General features: G+C 38.6%; 1 protein-coding gene across 3 annotated transcripts in view; it reads left to right on the forward strand.

Moving 5' to 3' along the window:
- Nucleotides 1-23,139, forward strand: part of alpha-Catr (alpha-catenin related) — a 116,302-nt gene that overhangs the window by 35,810 nt on the left and 57,353 nt on the right. For all 3 annotated transcript variants that reach the window (XM_017905753.1, XM_017905751.1, XM_017905752.1), the window contains exon 2: nt 21,658-21,847. In XM_017905753.1, the coding sequence (XP_017761242.1) occupies nt 21,658-21,847 (190 nt within the window). The remainder of the gene's footprint in view (nt 1-21,657; nt 21,848-23,139) is intronic.

Genomic DNA, 23,139 nt, shown 5'->3' on the forward strand with positions numbered 1-23,139 from the left:
ATATAGTATATATAGAAGGTGTTTAATTAATATGTATATCTCAATTTTCTGCCTCAGCAGCTACAGGAATAACGTCCATTAATATCATCGCGTTATTCATTCTTCCCATTCATACTTCTACCTTCTTATATTCCCTATATTACACAACTATAGGAGAAAGCTCTTTGTACTATAAATTACGTGCTTCCATAACAAAGAAAGTTTCGTGAGAACATTGTTTTGGTAATCTTAGTCCCTCCATCGCTGCCAATTAAACGGAACACCCAACGATGTTTCAATTGTTCACAATTCAACTTTCGAAATCCTCGAAATACACTGGGTGTATATCATTTCGAATCAATGAGCTCCTCAAAACGAAAATCATAAATTTACTCGAATTTACGCCAGTTCGGTATTTTCTGGCACGAAAATTGACAGAATATTCCGAAAGTCCAGTTAGCCGTGTGGGCTTGCGAATATGGCGTATATATTCCAATTACCAAAGACAATTCGATACAACGGGAACAGGGATTAGCGTGAATTGACGTCGGGAAGAGTACTCATCTAGAAAGTCGTTACGTGCAAAAATGAAGTTATTTGCGAAGCCATTGTTCCTACGCTGTACCACACGTGTGATACATTAACACACGTGAAAAACCAGCGTGCAGTCTATGCACGTTCTCATGAAGAAAAATTTTGAAACTCGTGTTTCGACGGAATAGGATTTCGCTTAAACTCAATTAGGCAGTGGTCGTCTGACTCGCTGTATACACCCTTCTATTTTCGTGTTAGCCTCCATGGCATCGGAGATCGAAGAAACGTCGGCCAAGTATCGAGATCAACGCATGATTAATCTTTACACTCCTAAGTTAGGAATCAGATGACAATAGCTCAGAAGATTTATAAGGCAAAGGAGTACAAAAGTAATAATAATTAACATCATTTATGAAAATTGATTTAAAATTTAAGATGTATCTTTTATGATAAATTAATTATGTAATTGCATCATACTAGACAACCGTTTAAGAAAATCATAGGATACAACATAAATATAAAAAATATGTGTATAATACAGCACGTTTGCTGCATAATGCAATGAAAAGTTAATCAAGATGCTAATTAGTAATTAGTAATTGCAAATAATCACGTGTTCATCGGAAGAATCTGAAGTTAATATGCTTTTGGGATGAGTCTGCGCTCTTGCATCTATTTGTTGCGTCTGTCTCGCTTTGTCTCGTTGCTTCGTTCGCTTTCTTTGTCACATGGTGTTCTATGACCGAGCTAATAGGAAGGGATCAGTTCTGCCAATAAGGGAAACGCTTTACTCTACTTCTGCCATGACGTTAGAATGGTTGGGTTGGTGGGGATTCGGTCCTACAAGTTTCTCGGATGACTTCTTTTCAGCCACGCATAGTATATCTTCTGAGAAATGACGCAGTAGAGTTTCTTAGAATGTCACATATCGGAAGTGAACAGGATAGCTTTGCCTTAAAAGACGAACGGAGGAAGAAATTTCTAGAGCTCTTCAGCGTGTATCGACGATAATCATCCGGGACACGTTAATTCCGTGTGAAAAGAGGAAAGGGAAAGGGGCAAGGCAGGTTTTGCAGTGCTAATTTGCGTAAATCGTGACATCGTACGCTCTGCTAACTACGTTGACTAGGAAACCACAGCCGACCGAGGAAGCCGAGATCTTTATAATAGCAATAAAGCTTCTTTTCAGCCACGAATAGTAGTTCAACCCTAACCAGGTTTAGCTCTATTAATTTAGTAGCATCTCAGTAACATTATCGCATCCGTGTAAACGGGCCTTACAACCCCGCGGAACTCCCATCGTGCGAGTTGCAGTGCTCAGGACGCAACAATCACTCTTCCCTCTTACCTCTTGCACCACAGGAACGCCAAACGTTCTGAAAGTACCGATAAGGAGAGCCAGGGAAGAACGATCCGTTAGAGATTCATCCTTTTCGAGGTGAAACTTGGCGAGGGTGGAATTGGTTGGTGGACCAGTTCGCCGGCAGTTTGATGCACATTCCTTTGATCGAGAAAACAAGACGCGTAGTGGGCAGCCAACGAAGCTGCACGCTGAGAGGCAAATAATTCGTTTACATCGATTCCCTAACACTCGTTGCAAGGTAATGGAATCACCGACGAAGTGACATGCCGGCTAACTCCTGGACATCCGTCGTCTATACGAATGGAACCGACATAGTGCCGACCCATTTCAGCGATTTAATGGATTACATCCGAATTCCCCGCCACGAGCCTGTTTGTTTTCACGCCGACAGGAAAATTGGACGAAATCGGTTCAACGCTTGGCTATTTGGTTCGATGTGCCATCCCAACGACGTAAAGGTTTACACTGCCGATTAAAGGAACGATATCAACGGAATTACTCAGCTAGCACGATGGACAGGCGTAATAAGACTAAATCCGAGACGTTCACCTCGTGTCTTCCTTCGAAGTGGCCACTTAAATGCCTTCCTCGCTCGCCACTTATCAAGGTATTACTTTGACTCTCGCAAACGTTGACATTGATCTCTAGCTCGACGTGGCTGCTACCTTATTCCATCGTTGAAACGGTGCACTATGAATTTCGCTGAAGATTTGCCATAATTACAGCGCGTCTCAGAAATTCTCCATTTTCCACGCAGCTGTAGAACATAGAGGATTTCGATCTTAGCTGTCTTGTTATTTTAGAGTGAGAATATTAGAATATCACGAACGCGAATATTAAACTTTTCACACCTGAGTTACGAAGTGTGTAGCAAATTCTCTATCCTGAATTAATTTGACAAATTTTATTTTTGTTAAAATCTGATAAAAACTTAATCAAAATATAATATCACGCTTTATAAGCTTACCCGAGGTGATAAAGATGAATACGGAAGTTCAGAAGTCGCTAAATATTTTATTTGCAAACCCTGACAGCAGACGAAAAATCTCGGGCCAAGGGAGCGCGCGCCACGTGCTCACAGACGTGAAATACATAGTCTCGCAATTTTTTGACAGAGGGCAAAATAATGCAGGGATTGTATTGAAAAAAATTTCGTTCAGAAAGAATTTTCTAAGCTCTAACAGCTTTGAAACCCATGGACGTTGTATCATGTCCTCAGTCCGGCAGTTATTTGGTAGCATGACGTCATACGACGCCTGCAGGAGTGGAAGGATTAAAATTGTTTCCTTCGTTTTCGATTATTCTGGCAAGGACGACTCATCGATTTTTCGAATTTGGTATTAAAATCTTCCTATTCGTGTTCACAATTATACGAGGTTCTTCAAGTTTGAGAAGACTGCAGGTCTTGGTAGACGAAACTAGACTAACTGATACATTTATCACGTTCCGTGTCATGGTATACTTGATCTGCATAATTGGTACACGCAGACATATTTATTTAATGCGCTGAAAACATGTTTTATGGCAAATTTAATTCTGAAGAAAATATATTTCCACTAAAAGAATGAGGCATTATTCAAAATGCAATGTAGAACAAAGCACATGAATTTGTTTAATTGTTATATATACAATAATTATTAATTACATGTAATGGTTGACTTTTTTAAAGCAAGGGATGCATAAAAATGTAGTATTCGGGCAATCGCTGCGAAACGTCACTACTCTTCTAGTTCTTTTTACTAATCGAAAATTTTCGAACTGGCTGACTTTTACAGTCGAGCTGATCGCAGCCCCAAGTTAATTACTTATGAATTGATAATTGTTATACAATAAATGTACTCAGTCTTTGTTAGGTTTTAAAGTTTTATTAAATTATCTCTTTCCCCGTGGTTTACACTACTGGTGCCAAATGAAGACTGACTTCTTACAATTAGCCACGTATGCTGCATGCAATCAAAAGACCCAAGATAAAGAAATCATTTACCAACTTATCGGTGTTTTGGCACCTCAGAGGAGTGAAACACAGGCTCTTTATCTCACAATAATGATGTATGATAATATATCAATTATAATAATAACATATCAATGTTAATCAATTTGTTTGACCTGGAGACCATGTCAGGCAAAAGTGAAGTGAAACTGTGGAGGCACGGAACGTATTAATTATTTCTTCTGTTCGAAATTCTAAAAATTCGCGATAAGTCTCGTCACTTCGCTGATCGAGAATCTTGCAAAACCATCACGCTATTTTTCCGTGGAGCGAAGTCGAAAAATTATCACTCGGGAGTCCTAATGCGTTTCACGCGAGGTCCACCGCTATTTGCAAAGTGGTTGCTTAATCCTTAATTATCCGAAGCTTTCCTTCGCTTTTTATCAAATCTCGCTAATTTTTTCCCTCGGCATCTCTTTCCGGACTCGCGGAATTAGGTTAAATCCTTCTGTGATTAAAACTCTCTGAAAAAGCGTCATCGTTGTTTCTCCGAGTTTCCCGACTCGAACTGAACCACCATTTTGTTCCAATGTTTCTTCCCCGTCGCGTAATATCGAAAACACTTGGAACAGTTGGATGAAAAGGAAAAACTCGAGACTTTCGTTACGAGGAAAGTTATTCGAGACTATGGAACTCTTTCGTTTTCCGTTCGTTCGTTAGAACGGAAATAGAGAGACGCAAATACGAAGTTTCATCTTGCAGGATGGAATTATGACTTCATTAGCGAAATGGGATGAAAAGAGGGAAGAAACGAGTATCATAGTGATCGGACGATAAAAAGAGAGAGGGAAGGGAGATTTAAACGCGGAGAAAAACTGGAATGCATCTTCATCGTGGTTAAGCTTTCCTTCGCGTTGCATGTTCCCTCGCGAACAAACCAGCAAAGACGTATACCGGATATTCAGACTTCGGTAAGCCGCCTTTAGCTGTTTCATCGTATCGACAACGAAACAGTAGGGTAAATAACTGGCGATCGACAATGGTGGAACGGGAAAGGACTGCTTGGAATACGACTCGGGACTATGTCGTGCGAGCGGTTGAGAAAAGCGAAAATGGCGGAAGAAGGAGGCTCTGTGCATTCACCGTGATGCGAATGGTGTAAGAATACGGCTCATGCATCATTTATAAGGGCAAAAAGCAAGGGGATGTTGCGAGTAATCGCGTGATACGTCGAAGGACAGGGGACGGTGAGGGATGGTGAAAATGAAGAGGAACTGACGAAGGTTAGATCACGCACACGCCGATGGCCACTTGCCCTAAGAGGCTCTTCCCCCTTAATTAACTTCACCTTCTCGCATCTTTCACTTCTACGTCGTCGCTGCCTTTTCTAATGATGATTATGGGACTCGTGAATTCCTCTGGACGTTAGAATATATCAAAAAGATGAAGTTAAAGTAAAAGAAAGGAATGACTGAAAAGTGTCGATCAAGTGTGGGACTAATTTTAACCAATTAGCTGTGGCGCCCCCTTTTGAGAGCGCGCACCTATATGTGTCGCGAAAATCGAGCAACGACGAGTATACTCGTCAATCACAGAGTAAGTGTCGCTGTTAAAATATTGGATCAAAAAGATGAGTTTATTTTATAAAATTGACAATTTTGTTACTAATATTTACTTATTTGGTTAACATCTATTCTCTTATTGGTTAGTTTTTACGGATATCTATGAATTTTAGTGACTGTCAAAAAATAGCTAGGTAACTTCGGGCCAGCAGCCATCACTGGGCTCAGCGCCTGGTCAGCGTCACGCATTTGTTCCGTGACGGACCATCCCTGAAGGAACCCTATCGTAAATCAGCTTTCCGGCTTTTGCTTTTGCCCCTTTTACGCTAGCATCTAAAAAACGTTATCATCGCGCATAAATAAATTCGTTATGCGAACTGATAAGCTGTTTCAGCCGGTGCATACGGGGACGCACGAGTTCGTCTCAAATTATTCATATTTTTTATTTGTTTGTTTTATTCCGGCCTGGCCTCAAAATATTCTAAACATCTTGAAATTTGAGAATATGTTTTATTTTTCACAAAAATTACAATTTAAATAGCCAATGGTCGCTACTTTTTACGCATGACGAGTATACTCGTCGTGACACAAAATCCTGCCACTTCTCCGTGACGAGTATACTCGTCAATCACAGATAATTGGTTAAAATAGATGACTTGTATGGTGACAGGGTAAATTTAACACGTCTCCAGGGACGGATTTAGACTAGGACCAAAAGGTGCTAACTTTTGGTGTTGCATTCTTCGCCATCTTTGGACCTAATGTTTTTCAATTCCTGTTATAACAATGCAGTATCTCTGAGTTTTATGAACACTTGGCCAAGTTTTCTTCCACTGCTGAATCCTGCAAGACACAGTAGGCCCTTTTAAACCCAAAAACCGACCCCTTGATGGCTACATAGTATCGAAGGTCCTTGAAGTCCTAAGATCGGTATTGGCCTGCAATCACTAAGAGGACTATCACCATCGTTGCATGACCGTAGTTAATTTACAACATAATTCAACCCCTTTGCTTTGGTCCTGAAATATAATTTTGTTCATCTGTAATTCTATAATTGCAAAATTTCAGATTCTATTTTTATCAAATAGATGATTCAATTGGTTATATTACTAAATCGAATATACAGGGTTTATTGTGGTATTTTCCTCAAAAATTGTCACGTAATAATAAAATAAAATAAATAAATAGAAACTTCCCATTTTTGCAGGACAATCTGATCTCGTGTATAATATTTGAACAGAGTGAGATTTACTTTTGTAATTGAAAACAACGAGATGACAGTGCTCGTAGCTGCTGCGGTGAGTCTCGTAAAATTTCAATCTAGAAGAGTGTTTTATTTTTCATTTACACTTTGCATATATTGTAAAATATACTCCGGACGCACGTATCTAGGCAGGTGTTTTAGAAATGGTTGAAAACAGTTTGACAAAAGCACGCGCAATATTTTTAAATTTATGTCGATCCGACAAAGTGCAGCGATTAAATTACTGCGATCAGGGCGTAATAAAAAGGCGAAAAATTTTCAGTGAAAAAATTTCCACGGGGGAAAATAGTTTTCCCGTCTAAACGCGAAATTTAACGAAGTATGGAATATACAAAATGCGGTTCCCATATAATAAATACGAGCAGAATATTTTCCTCGTCACCGATGGCAAATCGAAATCTTTAATCTGCCATTTTACGACCTCTCCGCGTCAATTCCAGCTCTGTATCTAAATCCAATACCTCGCATCCAGTTTTTAATAACCTTAATTCCTTTAATAACCACGCTCCTCAATTGCATTTACTCCGACGAATGAAATTTGACCTCATAAAGATCTTTTTATAAAAGCCGGTGGAAATTGCATGAAATATTTCATGCACCGTTTCTCGGCCCACTCCGGACGAAGAATCACACTGCGTTAAACCGTGTGACATTAAGAACGCGAAATATCAGAAGAAACGGGCATATAGCCTCAAGGTCGCGTATTTTAACGAGCAATGGGTTATTAAAAAAATGCAGCGACTTATTTAACGAGCGAAAAAGAAGCAGAGACGAGGAGGCGAAAAATAGGGGAGAGAAAAAGGCAGAAATAAATAGCATAACGCCAAATTGTTTGCGGACATGTGGTCCCTCGCTTTGAGAGGCTCTACAGCCTTAATTAACACCGAATTGAATATTCACGACCTTTTTCAACTAACCGTCACGACAAGGTCCGTCTTTCCACGATAAATTAAAGCAGCTTCACAGAGCCGCTGCAGGTGATACCGTTCTCAACAACAGGCCATGTACTCCGTAACTTCCGCTTTCGTATCTCGTTGCAAGCTATTCGATTAATCGCACGTTACGAATTTTCTCTGCAAATTTACAGACCCCGTTAAATAATAAAATCCTCGTTTCGATCAGTTTCATTTCCCTTCTTTTCTCTTCTCGCTTTTTCTTCTTACAACGTTCGAACTCGTAATTTCCAGTATGGTAATCGTGAAAGCTCGACGCTTTAGTTAAGTCGTTTATAAATTAACCCGACGCTCGTGCGAATGCCCATAGCTTGCTATCGTGTTTATTGCTTATTACGCGAAATTACCGTAAATGGACGATACGCGTTAATTAACACGTGTACTAATTGCACGGTTCTGCAGCGACCGATGCGCGGTTTTCTTGCCAGGTGAAAAAGGACGGGAAAAAGGGTGGAAAGCCAGAGTAGGCAAGCAAAGAAGCGGTCGATGACGAAGGCAGGAAAATTGGCGAGAAGGGTGTGGTGGGGGAAAGGTGAAAATCATGAGAAAAACTAATTGGCCCGGGAGTAGCCGTGAAAATTTGTTGGTAAATGGAATTCGCGGGCCGAGGAAAGTTGGTTAATTCGTGAACTTGGCTCGTTAGACAGAGAAGTGAAGTGAGAGAGGAGTTGGAAAACTGATTAAAGCGCCACTTATTATGTCACGGGTCACATAATTTGTGCTTTCCCGGTTAAGGTGTGGGAGGGCAGGATTTACTCTAATTTCTAATAACGGAAATGTTTCGCCCTTGTTCGGCTTAAATTCGGATTAATATCTGTTATTAATAACGTCAGCGGATTCGCTGATGAATGGGCCGCGCTAATTTTGCCTGTTCGAGTAACGAGAGGTTACTATGCGAAACGTTCGCTCCGCAGATCGAGAGTAACGCGTTATCGTGTACCTAAGGTGAAATAATATTTTGCCTGCGAGGAAAACGGTTTCAGGTGCGCCCGACATTGTTACGCTAATTAACGTGGAATTTATTTTACGATGCCATTAGGCTAAATCATTCGTTTTGGAATTAACCTACCTATAGTATATCATTTACTATATTATTACATATCATTTTTTATTATGTATTATTACTATTATTATTGCTATTATTATTTATTATATATATTATTGCTATATTATTATATTATATACTATACTATTATGTCCTGTAATAGGAAATAATTAATATTAAAAGTACGATTAGTTAAAAATGGCATCTATAATATTGTATCTTATCTGTTCATAAGTACGATAGGCTAAAAATGGCGTTTCTAATATTGTTTCTTGTCTGTTCATTTGCTTTGTAGTGGACATACAATAATTTCAAATGGTATTGGTACTTCCGGTTTGATTAATATGGAATTTATTTTACGATGCCATTAGGGTAAATCATCCGTTTCGGGATAAATCTACCTATATTATATTATATACCATACTATTATTTCCTATAATAGAAAATAATTCCTATTAAAAGTATGATTGGTTAAAAATGGCGTCTGTAATATTGTTTCTTATCTGTTCATTTGCTTTGTTGTGAATATAATTTTAAATGGCATTGGTACCTCCGGTTTGATTAACGTGGAATTTATTTTACGATGCCATTAGGGTAAATGATTCACTTCGGAATAAATCAACCTATGTTATATTATATACTATATTATTATATATTATTATTATTTTTATTACTATTATTATTTATTATATATATTATTACTATATTATTATATTATATATTATACTATTATTACCTATAATAGAAAATAATTCCTATTAAAAATACGATAGGTTAAAAATGGCGTCTGTAATATCGTTTCTTACCCGTTCATTCACTTTGTAGTGGATATACAATAATTTCAGATGCCAATGGTATTTCCGGTTTGATTAACGTGGAATTTATTTTACGATATAGTAAATTCGGAGAGCAATTCGTTGGAATATATATCTGCTTCGAAATGAATCAGCGGTTTAATAGCCGAAGTGTGTCACGTAAAATGTAGAGTTTTACTGTTTCGTTTATTTCCTGGTAAATCATTTTAAATGTCATTGATACCATCGAATTAGTTAATGCGAGATTCATTTTAGAGTAGTAGAGGAAGTAATTATTTTCGAAATAGGTCTCTCTGAATGTGTCGCGTGCTAATTCTTTTTGCTTATTTCCTATTCCAAATGTCATTGATCAAATTAATTATCGCGAAAGTTATTTTATACTGTAAATAGAGAACCAATTTATTTCGAAATAAATCTCGGCGGATGTGACGTGAAAATACACGAATTACTTTATTTCCTGATAAATAATCCCACATTTCATTCATACTGTCAAATTAGTTAACGCGGGATTGATTTTACCCTAGAAATAGGGAAAATTATTTATTTCGAAATGCCTCGAAATTGTATTTTCTTCTTACCTACAATTCGATAAATAATTTCAAATATCACCGATCAAATTAATCAACGCGAAATTTATTTTGCACTAATACTAATTAAAAATATAACGATATAAGAATAAAAAAATTCGGGAATTTCTTTATTTCCTGATAAATAATCCCACATTTCATTGATACTATCAAATTAGTTAACGCGAGATTGATTTTACCCTAGGAATAGGGAAAATTATTTATTTCGAAATGCTTCGAAAGTGTATTTTCTTCTTATCTGTAGCCTTGTGAATAATTGCAAATATCACTGATCTAGTTAATCTGAGAGAAATTTATTTTGCACTAATACTAATTAAAAATATAACAATATAAGAATATCATTTAAAACCCGCAAACTCTCAATAAAATCGAGCAAAACATGACGTAGTGCGAGGCATAGTTTGTAGATAGGACCCAATGTAAACATCGACAGACTAGAGCAGCTCGTGAATAATTTTCGCAAATGTTTTCCTGTCTCAGTTGCGTGTTATTCTTCACCACGTTAGTACGGAATGGCCTGATTTGCGGTTGACAGTGCCATATGTCATCAAAACTTTGACAATTTTCTAACGAGAGTTCGGTTAGTAATATTAATTTTGCGTCCTTACAATTTTTTCACTGTTCCAAGAAAAATTTAAAATAGATGATAGAATGGTCCGTAACTAATAACAGAGGAATTAATTTGAAGATTTTCGTTGGACACAGAGAAGACACCTGAACATTTGTTTCATCGAGGAAATTGGAAATTTGCATAGCTAGAAAGATAGTAATTTAGACGTTCTTCTACAACGTTTAACGATTATTTTCATTATTTTGACTCCTGGTTAAGTTTCGCCAATATCTTTCTGCCTCGATTACGTGTTATTCTTGAAATGCCTCGCCGTGTGGCCTACGTTGCTGTTGATTATGGCACGCGCCAATAGAACTTAAATCCTAGGGCAACGAGTTAATCCTTTGACTGCCACGCCAAAATCACGTGTTTCGCTCAGGACATCACGGGAGTATTTTTATTTTTAACCCAGTGCACCGCTAGATGCAAGCTTTGTTCTAATATTTTTCTGATTGATGATCCAATGAAAATTATTAATTGTTCAATGGAGCACTCTTTATTTCAAAGTATCTTCTAATTAACGGCTGTATTCTAAATGCATTAACTGTCAATTTTTATTCAATTTTTACAAGTAGTTCAAGCACCCCTGTCACCAATGTCTACCCTGGCGTCACAGGAGAAACTGTGACCAGTCATATATGACCAACGTGACAGTCAAAGTGTTAATAAATGATTCCTAACAAATATCATCGATGTCGCCAAATATATTATTTGAAGATTGCTGTTCTCGTGGTTCCTAACGTGCTACCCCCTCGTTGGTATCTCCTTTTGGCCATCGTGCTATGACAGGTAGCAGGTAGAAGGACCAAAGAAGGGATGCATTCGTCCTGGGCCTACTAGTAGACTCTGTCATTAAAGCTTTCTAGTTTTAGGCCTTAGACATGAATACTTAGATAGCATAGGAATTTGTATTTATGGAAGTCGAGGATTCACCGAGGACTCGCGAGAAACCTCTTACCCCCATCTTCCATCTGTAGATGAGGATGTGAACGTTGTTCCCGACGATATTAACTTGAGATTTATTTTACTCGAGCAGACACGATTCATTTAAAAATAAATCTTCTTCGAATCTTCGTAATCTGTACTAATTGAAAACCTAACAGCCCAAGCCGAAATTTCCCGTGCGAATCGAACGATTCAGCACACAGAAATAATTACATGCATTGGTTCGAGGGCGTCGTTTTAGACCTACTTTCGCTCCCTTTCATACGTGCTCGAGCCCTGTTCGTAGATAAATTTCCGATAACTTACGACACCAAACGCTCGCTCCGAGTAATTCCATCGTCAGCCTGTGAAATTAATTATCCGAAAGGCGTCTGAAATTCGCATCGAAGTAAACAAATTGCGCGCAGCTCGCATAATTCCCCGTGATAACTTTTCCAACCGTGAGAAGCTTTACCGAACAAGGATGAACTTGGCCGAAGAATTTCTTCCACGTCATCTTGTCGTAGGATACGTGGTCTCTTTATATCTGGTTAATGAATTTACGACGACCCTTCCTCGATTTACGACCAGCCTTTGTCGCGAAATTTTCATCCGAGGATGAAAGGTGTCGGAAGAAGCTCGTGGATTATACTGATCGGGAATGCGCTGCATTCGCGGCAAATATTTGTCGGCAATATTTCGCGATATTAACGCGGCCAGAGAACGTGACATATTAAATTCCAGAGAATTGTCGTTGCTCCTCATTTTTTCCCTCGTCCATTTCTTTCTCTCTGGCCGGTGTGCACGGTTAGCACTTTGACTACCATGCACCTTTTGTATAGTCCACTCAGGTGGTCATGATAAAATTTCTATTATTCCTACGATATAATGACGAATTATCAAACGGTATGGCGAAAAGAAAATAGTGCAAATAATAAATCTGGATAATTAACGAAATGTCGGTATACTGAATTTTGAGTATAAATTTTCCCAATTTTTATTCCTTCGGTATAATAAATTTAGATAAATCCTGTTGCAGGCGTGTTTTCTATGACACATATTTAAAGAAAACGCAAATAAAATCAACTTTCGCAAAATTCTAGATCGGAACACCCCTTTAGTACTTCGACTGCATCGCAAATTTCTAGATCGGAACACCCCTCTAACACTTTGACTGCCACGTACTTTTAATATGGTACTCTTATGGGGCTGCGATAAAATTTCCATTATTCCTACGATACAATGACGAATTATCAAACAGTATGGCATAAAGAAAATGGTGCAAAATATTAATGTCTTCTGTTCAAAATCCTTTATTTATTCGCGTTGTTCAAATTTTCAAAAATTGGTTGGAATAAGACAAATAAATTTAAATAATTAATATCCCTGGACACTGGTGACCATCATGGCAGTCAGGGTGTTAATAGTCGAAAATGTTTCGTGCTCGGAATCTGAGATAATTCGCGAATTTTTTAAACACGACACCTCTGTTAGAGTTAGAGAAACTATAGAAAATAGTAAAACTATAATACTATTTGTCGAGAAATTCTTATAGTCAGTGTCAATCTCTATACCAACCTTCATATTCTTGGTCTAGTATCTTCTTCGACCGTCTCGAATTGTAAATTATGTTTCCTCGATTTATCGTACGAGAAATAAATTTTAATCTCCCTTAAACAATCTTAAAAATGTTTCCAAAGAGAATTACACATTATAACAATGGAAAATACAGAAACTTATTTAATAGGTTGTAATAATAGTTTGTTAGGTGCTCCTAACGCGCTCGTTCCTCTCGGTAGCTCCCCGATCTAATTTCGAGAGTAATCGGGTTTCAAATCGAGATAATTATGCAACGATAATACAGAGATCCGAATATTAATTAATTCGATATGATATTATGAACAATTAAATCACGCTGGGTAATCGCATCCGTGTGCTATAATTTCGGTCGTCCATGTTTCATAAACAAGTCGGTTGATTGATCAAGTACGCGAGTATTTATCGACCAATCGGGTTATACAAATAACGTATCTCATCAGACAGAGATGGAGGGTGATTCTCCGTGATCATTACGATTTTTCATTTTCCGCGAGGAAACGTGACTGCGCGCCTGCTTATTCGATCTCTGTCGGGAGATTGATCGGATCGGGACGTCTGGGGAATTTTAAACGTGGGGAATTCGCGTGGAATACGAAACTAGGGGCATTTGTAGAAATATTATACGACGTGGCTCGCATTCTCGATGCGTCCCGTTTTGTTTCTATGGATTTTATGAATTTTAGAATTCATGGCGCACACCATGCATGTCGAATGGTGTTTAAAGTCGCGTTCTCAATGGTGAAACGTCGAACGGGGATATCGAATGGCATTGCAAATTAACCGATAGCGTTTAATCTTCCGCGACAATTTTATTCGAATAACGAAGAGCACGGGCGAGAGTCGAGCGAGGAAAATTGTCGAATTCCGGAATTTTTAACGCGACACGACATTCTACCGATAAATTTAATTTTGAACGGAAGAAGCGTGGAATTATAGAATATCGATGCAATGTCGAATATTCTCGTAGTTATCGTCGAAGACCTTCGTACCGAGATATTCGCCATTTTCCCTCAGAATTATGTAACATCGCTGGAATAATCTGGCAAATTTTCGACACACTGCGCCAGATACTTTCATCGATGATCGCTAACCAGTTGATTGCCGATTGCGTTTTACTGATTTTGCCTTTTAAGGCAGAACAGGATTTTTCGCGTTAAAATCCCGTCATGATGCAATGTGACATAATACGGTTAATTTATGTAAAATTATTCATCGACGCGTTTAATATTTTCAACGATTATTCCAAAGTTAATTACGTTTACAAAGTTACATACGTCGTTTGCATGGATTTTTCGCGCCTCGAGTCGCCATTGAAATTCGCCGACTGTAATAACCACGACGATGATATATTATATAACCACGAGTGCTTTATTTCACGTTTATTTTATGTTATTTCACGATGTTTAATACTTTTCAGGGATTAAATTAGCGAGGATTAAATTCAAAAGCAAAGGGGTGTATTTTGTGCATAGAAATTTGGAATGTCAAATCTAAATCGACCTAGGATGTCCGCAATTATGTTGATTTTAAATGAAATCTCGCGCATCACTCTCTAAATACATAGAAATTCACACACTTGATTTTTTGAGACACGTATAATAACATATTTCTTGTACTTCCAAGCTTATCAATCTTAATATAATCACACATGTCGAAAATCCTTAAAGTTCGAAATTGGACATTTGTATATATTTTCTGTTTCATTGAAAACCAGAAATCTCAAAATATTGGCACCATTGAAAATCAGAAATCTCAAAATATTAGTTCCATTGGAAACTAGAAATCTCAAAATATTAGTTCCATTGGAAACTAGAAATCTCAAAATATTAGTTCCATTGGAAACCAGAAATCTCATAATATTAGCTTCATTGAAAACCAAGAATCTCAAAATATTAGCACGATAGAAACCCGGTAATCTCAAAATATTAGCTGCATTGAGAACTAGAAATCTCAAAATATTAGCTTTATTGAAAACCAAGAATATCAAAATATTAGCTCCACTGAAACCTAGAAATCTCAAAATATTGGCTCCATTGAAAGCCAGAATTCTCAAAATATTAGCTCCATTAAGAATCAGAAATCTCAAAATATTAGCTTCATTGAAACCCAGTAATCTTAAAATATTAGTTCGATTGATAACCAGAAATCTCAAAATATTAACTCCATTAAAAACCAGAAATTTCAAAATATTAGTTTCATTAAGAACCAAAAATCTCAAAATATTAGTTCCATTGAAACTCAGAAATCTCAAAATAATGGCTTCATTGAAAACTATGTATCTCAAAATATTTGCTCCATTGATAACCAGAAATCTCAAAATATTAGCTCCATTGAAAACCAAAAATCTCAAAATATTAGCTGCATTGAAAACCAGAAATCTCAAAATATTAGCTCCATTGCAAACCAAAAATCTCAAAATATTAGTTCCATTGAAACTCAGAAATCTCAAAATAATGGCTTCATTGAAAACTAGGGATCTCAAAATAATGGCTTCATTGAAAACTAGGGATCTCAAAATAATGGTTTCATTGAAAACTAGTAATCTCAAAATATTAACTACATTGAAACCCAGAAATCCCAAAATATTAGCTCGATTCAAAACCAGAAATCTCAAAATATTAGCTCGATTGAAACCCAGTAATCCCAAAATATTAGCTCGATTGAAACCCAAAAATCTCAAACTATCATCTCCATTCGTATAATTGTACGAGATGCACAAAATCCCTCGTGTAAAAATATACCGATTTCTCAGTCGACGTGTATCGATTATATCTCTCAGCTCGGCTAAAATGTCGGGGAATTTTCCACGAAAAGAGAGTGGAAGGTGGAAGTAAAGTTACCCGGTCTCGCAATCATTCGAAGGCCAAAGCTAACGCAACAGTTTAACACGCTTCACGAAATTTCCTTCACCGAGTATCTCCCGGAAGACTTGTTCGCGAGTGCATCGGGGTGAACCGCGTGGAGCGGAAAAAGCTGCAACGATCGAGATAAGAGAATTCGAAACTCGTGCACCGGAAACGTCTATCGGATGCCCGACGACAGCAATTGCGGGGAAGCGTGTGTCGCGCGGGGCGGTTTTCAATGCTAAACGCGATCCTGGGGGGCGAATGCGAGCCAAAACGTGGCAGAGCGGGTCCTCGCTGATTCCCAGTTGGGATCTCAGTCAACAGCCGTGATTGTTTGGCCAGTTTCTCGTTTTTCTCCCGCGGCGATATTAAAATCTTCCACGGTGCTTTAGGGTTGGATAAGTTCTGGAGAACGCACGGACACAATGCAGGCGTGCACACCATTGCATACCTAACTCGGTTGCACCTGTCCCGACAGACTACCCTCGACAATGACTACGAACGTTGTAGACCAGGGGTTCGATAACTGAACCGCATACGCGTGCACAGCTCGCGACTGTATTTTCGTAGCATCCGTGCGAGACGCGTGTGCACGTGTGTATACCTGTTCACTTGATTGTACGCATTCACATGGCAGGAACAATAGTCCGCGAGTTCGTCCCTTTCCCGATACTCCTCCTCCTTTCCACCCCGTTCATCGCTTCTGCCTTCACCCTTTACCTCGCATGCAAATAACACGGTCTTTGGCTCATCCATTATTTCCATTCTCCTTCCGCCTTTGCTTTCTTATCTCTTTACGCCAGCCTCTCGCTCCTCTCCTCTCCTCTCCTCTCTTCTCTTCGCTCGCCACTCTTCGCGACCTCCTTCTCCTTCCGCGATTATACCGACTCTGTCCCAGTTTCCATCCTCCTCTCCTTATTTCTTTGGACAGTACGTTTCTTTAGCCTTTCTCCGCGTAGTTCTGCCCTGGTCTCGGCTTCGATCCTCGCGCTCCGCGACTCGATCCTTTCTCAGCTCGCGACGCTGCCTTTGTCCTGCCACCCTCGTCCGCTCACGGTTTTCCCCGCGCGTTCGTCTACCAGCTCGTGCTCGCGAAATCGTTTAAACGGCACGTCGGCTAAAATGCATTGTCCAATTGTGCGGAAAATGAGCGACGTACAGGGAGGGTGGCTCTCGCGATGCCTGCAGCCACGGATCGGCTAACGGGGTTACCCCCTTGCCGCTTCCTTCGATACGCGTTCGCCATTTGCAACGCGGATGCGGCTGCGGGACGAGGAGGACATGTCTGGTCGTTAGCTCGCAGACGAAACAATGCGAACGCGGCTGCTTCCCACTGCAGACAGCTTTAGGTTGCATGTCGTTTGTTGTCGTCTGCTTCTTTTCCAGGGGTGTGCAGCGTGGATGCGACATTAATTAAAACTGGCTGGGTCCTGGCTTGGTAACGAGTCCTGTCTCCCAGGCCCCCCGCCATCATTGGCCGACGTAGACTCTCGAGATCGATGACATTCAGGGTTGCGTTGGGCGCTTCGTGTCCACATTTCCACGTGTATATGTCAGTGTAGATATTTCTCTGTATACACATTTCCACGTATACGTTTCTCGTTAATGTTTGAACGAGGGCAAGGCGAAGTAATTGAGTAAAGAGCACGGAACGATGCTGGATAACCTTCTTTAGTTGTCATTAATCTTCCGAATCAATTCTTAACGACCAACACCGGTTCCTTCGTAACTGGAACGCGAAAGTGCTGGGAAAGCGTCGCGGAAAAGTAGCTGGAAACGTTGATTAGAGCTCCTCCGGTTCGCTTATTTCGAACGAAATAATGTAGTTGGTAAACGAAGGCTATGAGGGGAAATAATATTTGGGATATTTAACTTAGATCGCCGGATTTCGGGAAATTTTTTGAAATTATATTTGTTCGTGAGATAGGAAAATCTATTCGAGCTGGAAATTTTCGTAAATTGTATTTATTTAACCCTTTTAGCGCCTTATTCTTCGTATCTCTATCTCAAAATAAACTTATAAAACGTTTGAAACGGTCTAATTTCATTGCAAAAGAATTTAAGAAATTGTTTTCGGGTATCCTTTCGTTCTCAGGACTGATATTGGTTATTTTATTAAAAATGATCGAAAATGTAATACTTATACTTCGTACTACGTGAGCTACATAAAACTGTGATCAAACGATGATTATTCTTATGCACAAATATGCGGCCACCTCTGGAGAGACAGAAGAGACAGGATATGCAGACTGTGTCACAGAGAAGATGAGACGTATGAACACCTGGCAGAATGTGAGGAAAGAGGGGGGAAAGAAGTCTGGGAGAGATTCTAGACGAAGGGGGAAAAGGATTAGCGGACCTAAAAAGGATAGTAGAGAAAAGGGACGAAAACCAAAGAGAAGACGATAAAGGATGTAAATAGAGGAAAGACCAAAGAACTCTAAGTGCAATAAAGGACAAAACAGAGTTATTAGAGTTATTACAGGAATAGGCATTAAATATAAGATAGACTGAAAGAGCACTAAAAATTAAGACGAGATAACAAAGTATGTATATGGAGCTAAAGCTGGAAGTCATCTGTATCCGAAAGGCAAAGATTATAATAAACTACTACTACTATGTGCAAATATTGTTTCTAGAAGAGAAACTTGTTTCTACGTTTTTCATCGTGTTTTATATCGATGTTATTCGCACGATTTTCAATGAATATCGAAACACAATTGGCATTACATTATTCTCCCTTTCTTCGGTAATATGCTGCATTTCGAATTTTTTAAGTATCATTCTTAGTTTGGTTTTTATTAGTAAATTCGTCCGGTTATCTTCGCATAGGCACCCGTTTTTCTCTCGGCACTAAAAGGGTTAAAGGGAAACGTTCGTGGATGGAATCGTTGTGAAATAATGAAATTGGAAATGAATTTGAAACTGCAGTAATCGTTTTGATTTTCAGCTACGTTTATTTATGGAATATATGAAATATCATCCGTAAATCTTCGTTTAGAGATCGACTTGAAATGGCCGATAAATCTTTTGCGCCGCGAATTAACTGCATACTTCATTCGTCTCTATGAAATATCTCTATAGAATATACGGGGGCCTTTGTGCGTGATGTATGAATTCATATATTATATTCGTAGAAATTTAACCAATTTATCGGGGTTAATCAGCATGACTAGTTGCTTTTTAAATGGCTGTTTCATTCACGCCTAGAATGGTAGCCTGGAATTCAGCCAGGCAAATGTGTAACATTATTCTCGTTAACTGCTCAGGTTCGTTGGACATAATTTTCCATCGTGCCGTTTGGACGCTATGATGAAATAATAAAATTAATAGAGTAACGATAATGCGGATAACGAGGATGCCGTGATCAGTTTAACAGAGATATTGCGTAAATTATTCTTTATGATCTTGTACCAAATTATCGATAATGCTGGAATATTTATCGTTACGCTAATATCTAGGTTAAATAATAAATACAGGATGTCCCTAAAATCGTGGTTGGAAGCAACAAATGAACCGAGTAATGATTCTACGTTGAAAAATGTGTCGAATAAATTAGTACACGTGTACATGACAGATCTTCAATCTCGTGTTTCTCGAAAATGAAACCTTGAGTAAAAAAATATTATTTCTTTCTTTGGGATTATTATTTGCTTAACCCTTTGACTACGTTAAACTTTAAAACGCATTAGCCATACCATAAGGTGCGAATCCATTTACGATATATACCGAGAATGGTGAAACTTTTCGTTAGGTATGCATTTCTGGGAAATTATTATATATTCAAATAATAATCGAAACACTATAGGGACACTACATTAAAACAAGATTATTTATTTCTTTGTGTTCTGTATTAAATTGTTGCTATATATACTTAGAATTTAACAGCAAAACAACAAATTTTTGAGTGTCTTTAGGCGTTCACAGTAATCAAAGGGTTAATTTACCAGAATTTTTGGGACAGTCTGTATTATAGGATAATAATCTTATATATTATTATTAACCTGTTAACTGGGTATGACGAAATATTTCGTCATACACGAATTACTATTGCAATGGGCATAACGATATTTTTCGTCATGGAAATTTGCCGTAATATTTTGAACGCGTTAAGTTTTATGTAGTTCTTATCTATTAAATCCTAGCGTGGTTCTATGCGAGTATATTGTTTACGTTTTCGCAATATAGAGATGGACCACAGTCGTCATCTACTAGTACAGGACGTCCTTCTTTGACACCAAAACTAGACTAGACTTATTGACAGACATTTTGCAAATTACATATCATCGGACTTTTCAAAAGCAAACGTAACCATGAGATGCAAATTGTGTTATTTAAAATATTTTAAGAAAGAATCGAGATTGTGGTGTTACTTTGTGTATACCATATTGTTTCAAGGAATATCATACTTCAAAATAATTATTTAAATTCGTTCAATTAATTTTTCTACATCGAAGTTATTTGATTTATATGTTATACGTTACAAAATATTTTGTCGAAATAAATAAAATCAATAAGTTGAAAATTATTTTCTTTTATTATTTGAGGTGAGATAGGTGAGATATTACTATTTAAGGTGAGATATTACTAATATCATACTATGAAATAATTATTTAAATTCGTTCGATTAATTTTTCTACATCGAAGTTGTTTGATTTATATATTATATTTCGTAAAATATTTTGTCGAAATAAATAAAATCAATAAGTTAAAAATTATTTTCTTTTATTACTTGAGGTGAGATAGGTGAGATATTACTAATATCATACTACGAAATAATTATTTAAATTCGTTCAATTCATTTTTTCTGCATCAAAATTATTTGATTTATATATTATACGTTACAAAATATTTTGTCGAAATAAATAAAATAAATAAGTTAAAAATTATTTTCATTTATTACTTGAGGTGTGATGATATTACTTACAACTATGAAGCAAAAGGTCCCCATTGTGAAAAGAGTTGAACAAAAGTTTATTCCCCAGTTAACAGGTTAAATAATATAGGACTGCACCATTTTTACGAATTTGTATATTATTATTAAATATTATAAGACTATGCCTTTTTTACGAATTTTAATCGAATCTAATACGTTCCATAACTCATTTCCAATGAAAAATAAACATTTCGATAGAGATTGCAATCCGATTGAAAAAGCTATGTTAGACTGTCTGATTTATTCACTGGCGAAATCTGATTATAAAACGATTCCCGTGAACTGTAACATTTCGAATAACGTAGTGCTGGACGATTCGTTTTTTGCTCTAACTTCCAGCAAATGTCAATTTCCGCTTTCAAACAATTTTTTCCCTACTTCTCTGATAGTTTTTGATCCGATATTAATTTAATAGCCCGATCTTTTGGCCAAACAATTCGGTGACAATTTTCTACCATAGATTGGTTGTAATCTCTCTCGTTCAACTGAAATGCACGACCCTCTCCCTTCTCGCGGGCGTGAGAATATCCTATTTCAAAACTCGCAGAGGGTGAAATGGTACAGCAAAGAATGTCTCGACCCGACGAAAGTCGCGTCCCCGTCGAGCAGCTAAATGATCGACGAGCCAAGAGTCGTGGAACGCGTTAGATGTTCCCTGTCTAGAGGGAACTTGGTGCAATCTCGCCAATTCATTTCTCTTCGTTTTCCAGATTTCCACGTTAGTGTCGCACAGAGAACGTCCGCTATGTTCGGACAGAAGTCTCCGTGCCGTTGCCAGAGTCGGCCAAGCCGTGAATCTGGCGGTAGAGAGGTTCGTCACTGTTGGCGAAACCATCGCAGATGGCAATCCAGAGATCAGTGAGGACATGTACCAGGCGTGCAAGAGGGCTAGAGATGCTGGTAAGTCATTGTCTCCCTGTATATCATTGTCCTTCGAGATCAAATTCGGATATTCGAACAAACTTAACACATTGAGCGCCTATTCCATGAAAACGATATTCGTTTTGACTCGCGGACGTGCAACTTTGTCTCGTGGTCACTCGAGTTTGGGACTCGTTGTCTTAACGAGTGGCCGTGGTCGCGGAGTTCCGTAGAACAGAGCAGTGTGTCAAAGGTAGGAACATTACACGCGCGCAGTCTTTAGCATTTGGGACCAAGTCTTTTGAAAAAAAATACAAAAAGGGGAAAATCGGAATCTTAAATCTGCGACCAGTTCCTGAGGACTGACCGGGCCCGAACGGAAAGTCTAGCGCCGGTTCCTGGGGACCGACATGGCACTTAACGTGTTAACACGTCAACCACTTGCGCTACGATTTAACTTCCGGTTGCCGTGCCGAGCTCTGCAATATAACATGCAGTAAGGCGTTACATTGACGTGGTATACACGTCGCTGGTGGCTTTGAAACAAAAGCATCTCGACGTGCGTGGCACGTCTTTATAGCGCAAGTGGTTAAACGCCACGCCGGTTTTACGTGCCGTTCCGTTTACGCCACAGTTAGCTGCCATGCGGGCCCTTCCGGGCCGTACGGACCGGCTAGGCCTGATCGGAAAGTCTACCGTCGGTCCCTTGGGACCGGCGTGGCGCTTAACATATTAGGCAGAAATGGACGCATAGTTTTGAATGACTGTCATGGCAGCGGCTCGGCCCCACGGTACGATTTACTCAAAACCGTTCCATCTGCAAAGGGTTAATTAGAATTTTCATATCATCACGAAGCTAGGTATACTCCATAAATCGTCAGAAATATCACGTAAATGAAATATCCTTAGCCTTACCCTAAATAACAATGCTATAATCGCATCTGAATGGCTGATGAGTCGTGAAAGGTGCTTGCAATTCTTTGCAAAGAGAGCTAAGCACTTGTTTTAATTTTTGGCCCAATTTTTATACCCAGTGACACTATAGTCACCCGTCATGTGTAAATAGCATTCCATGACCGGTGACTATAGTCACCTATACTAGCGGAAGGGTTAGTGTGATAATTTAAATTCACGATTCAGCCTTCTTCATTCATCATCGCAGCAAACGTGAAACGAGAGACTTATCTCGAGCGGAGAAAAGTGGAGGAAAGGTATTTGCTCGCAGGAGAAATAAAAATGGACGATTCGCATAAAATATCGCTGCGCTCGCGCGGTCGGACGTTCGAAAACCATCGTTGAGACTTGTTAAGCAAATACAGGTGTTCCAAAAA

The sequence above is a fragment of the Eufriesea mexicana genome, unplaced genomic scaffold (genome assembly GCF_001483705.2).
Source record: "Eufriesea mexicana isolate 0111107269 unplaced genomic scaffold, ASM148370v2 scaffold4491, whole genome shotgun sequence".
Classification (NCBI taxonomy): domain Eukaryota; kingdom Metazoa; phylum Arthropoda; class Insecta; order Hymenoptera; family Apidae; genus Eufriesea; species Eufriesea mexicana.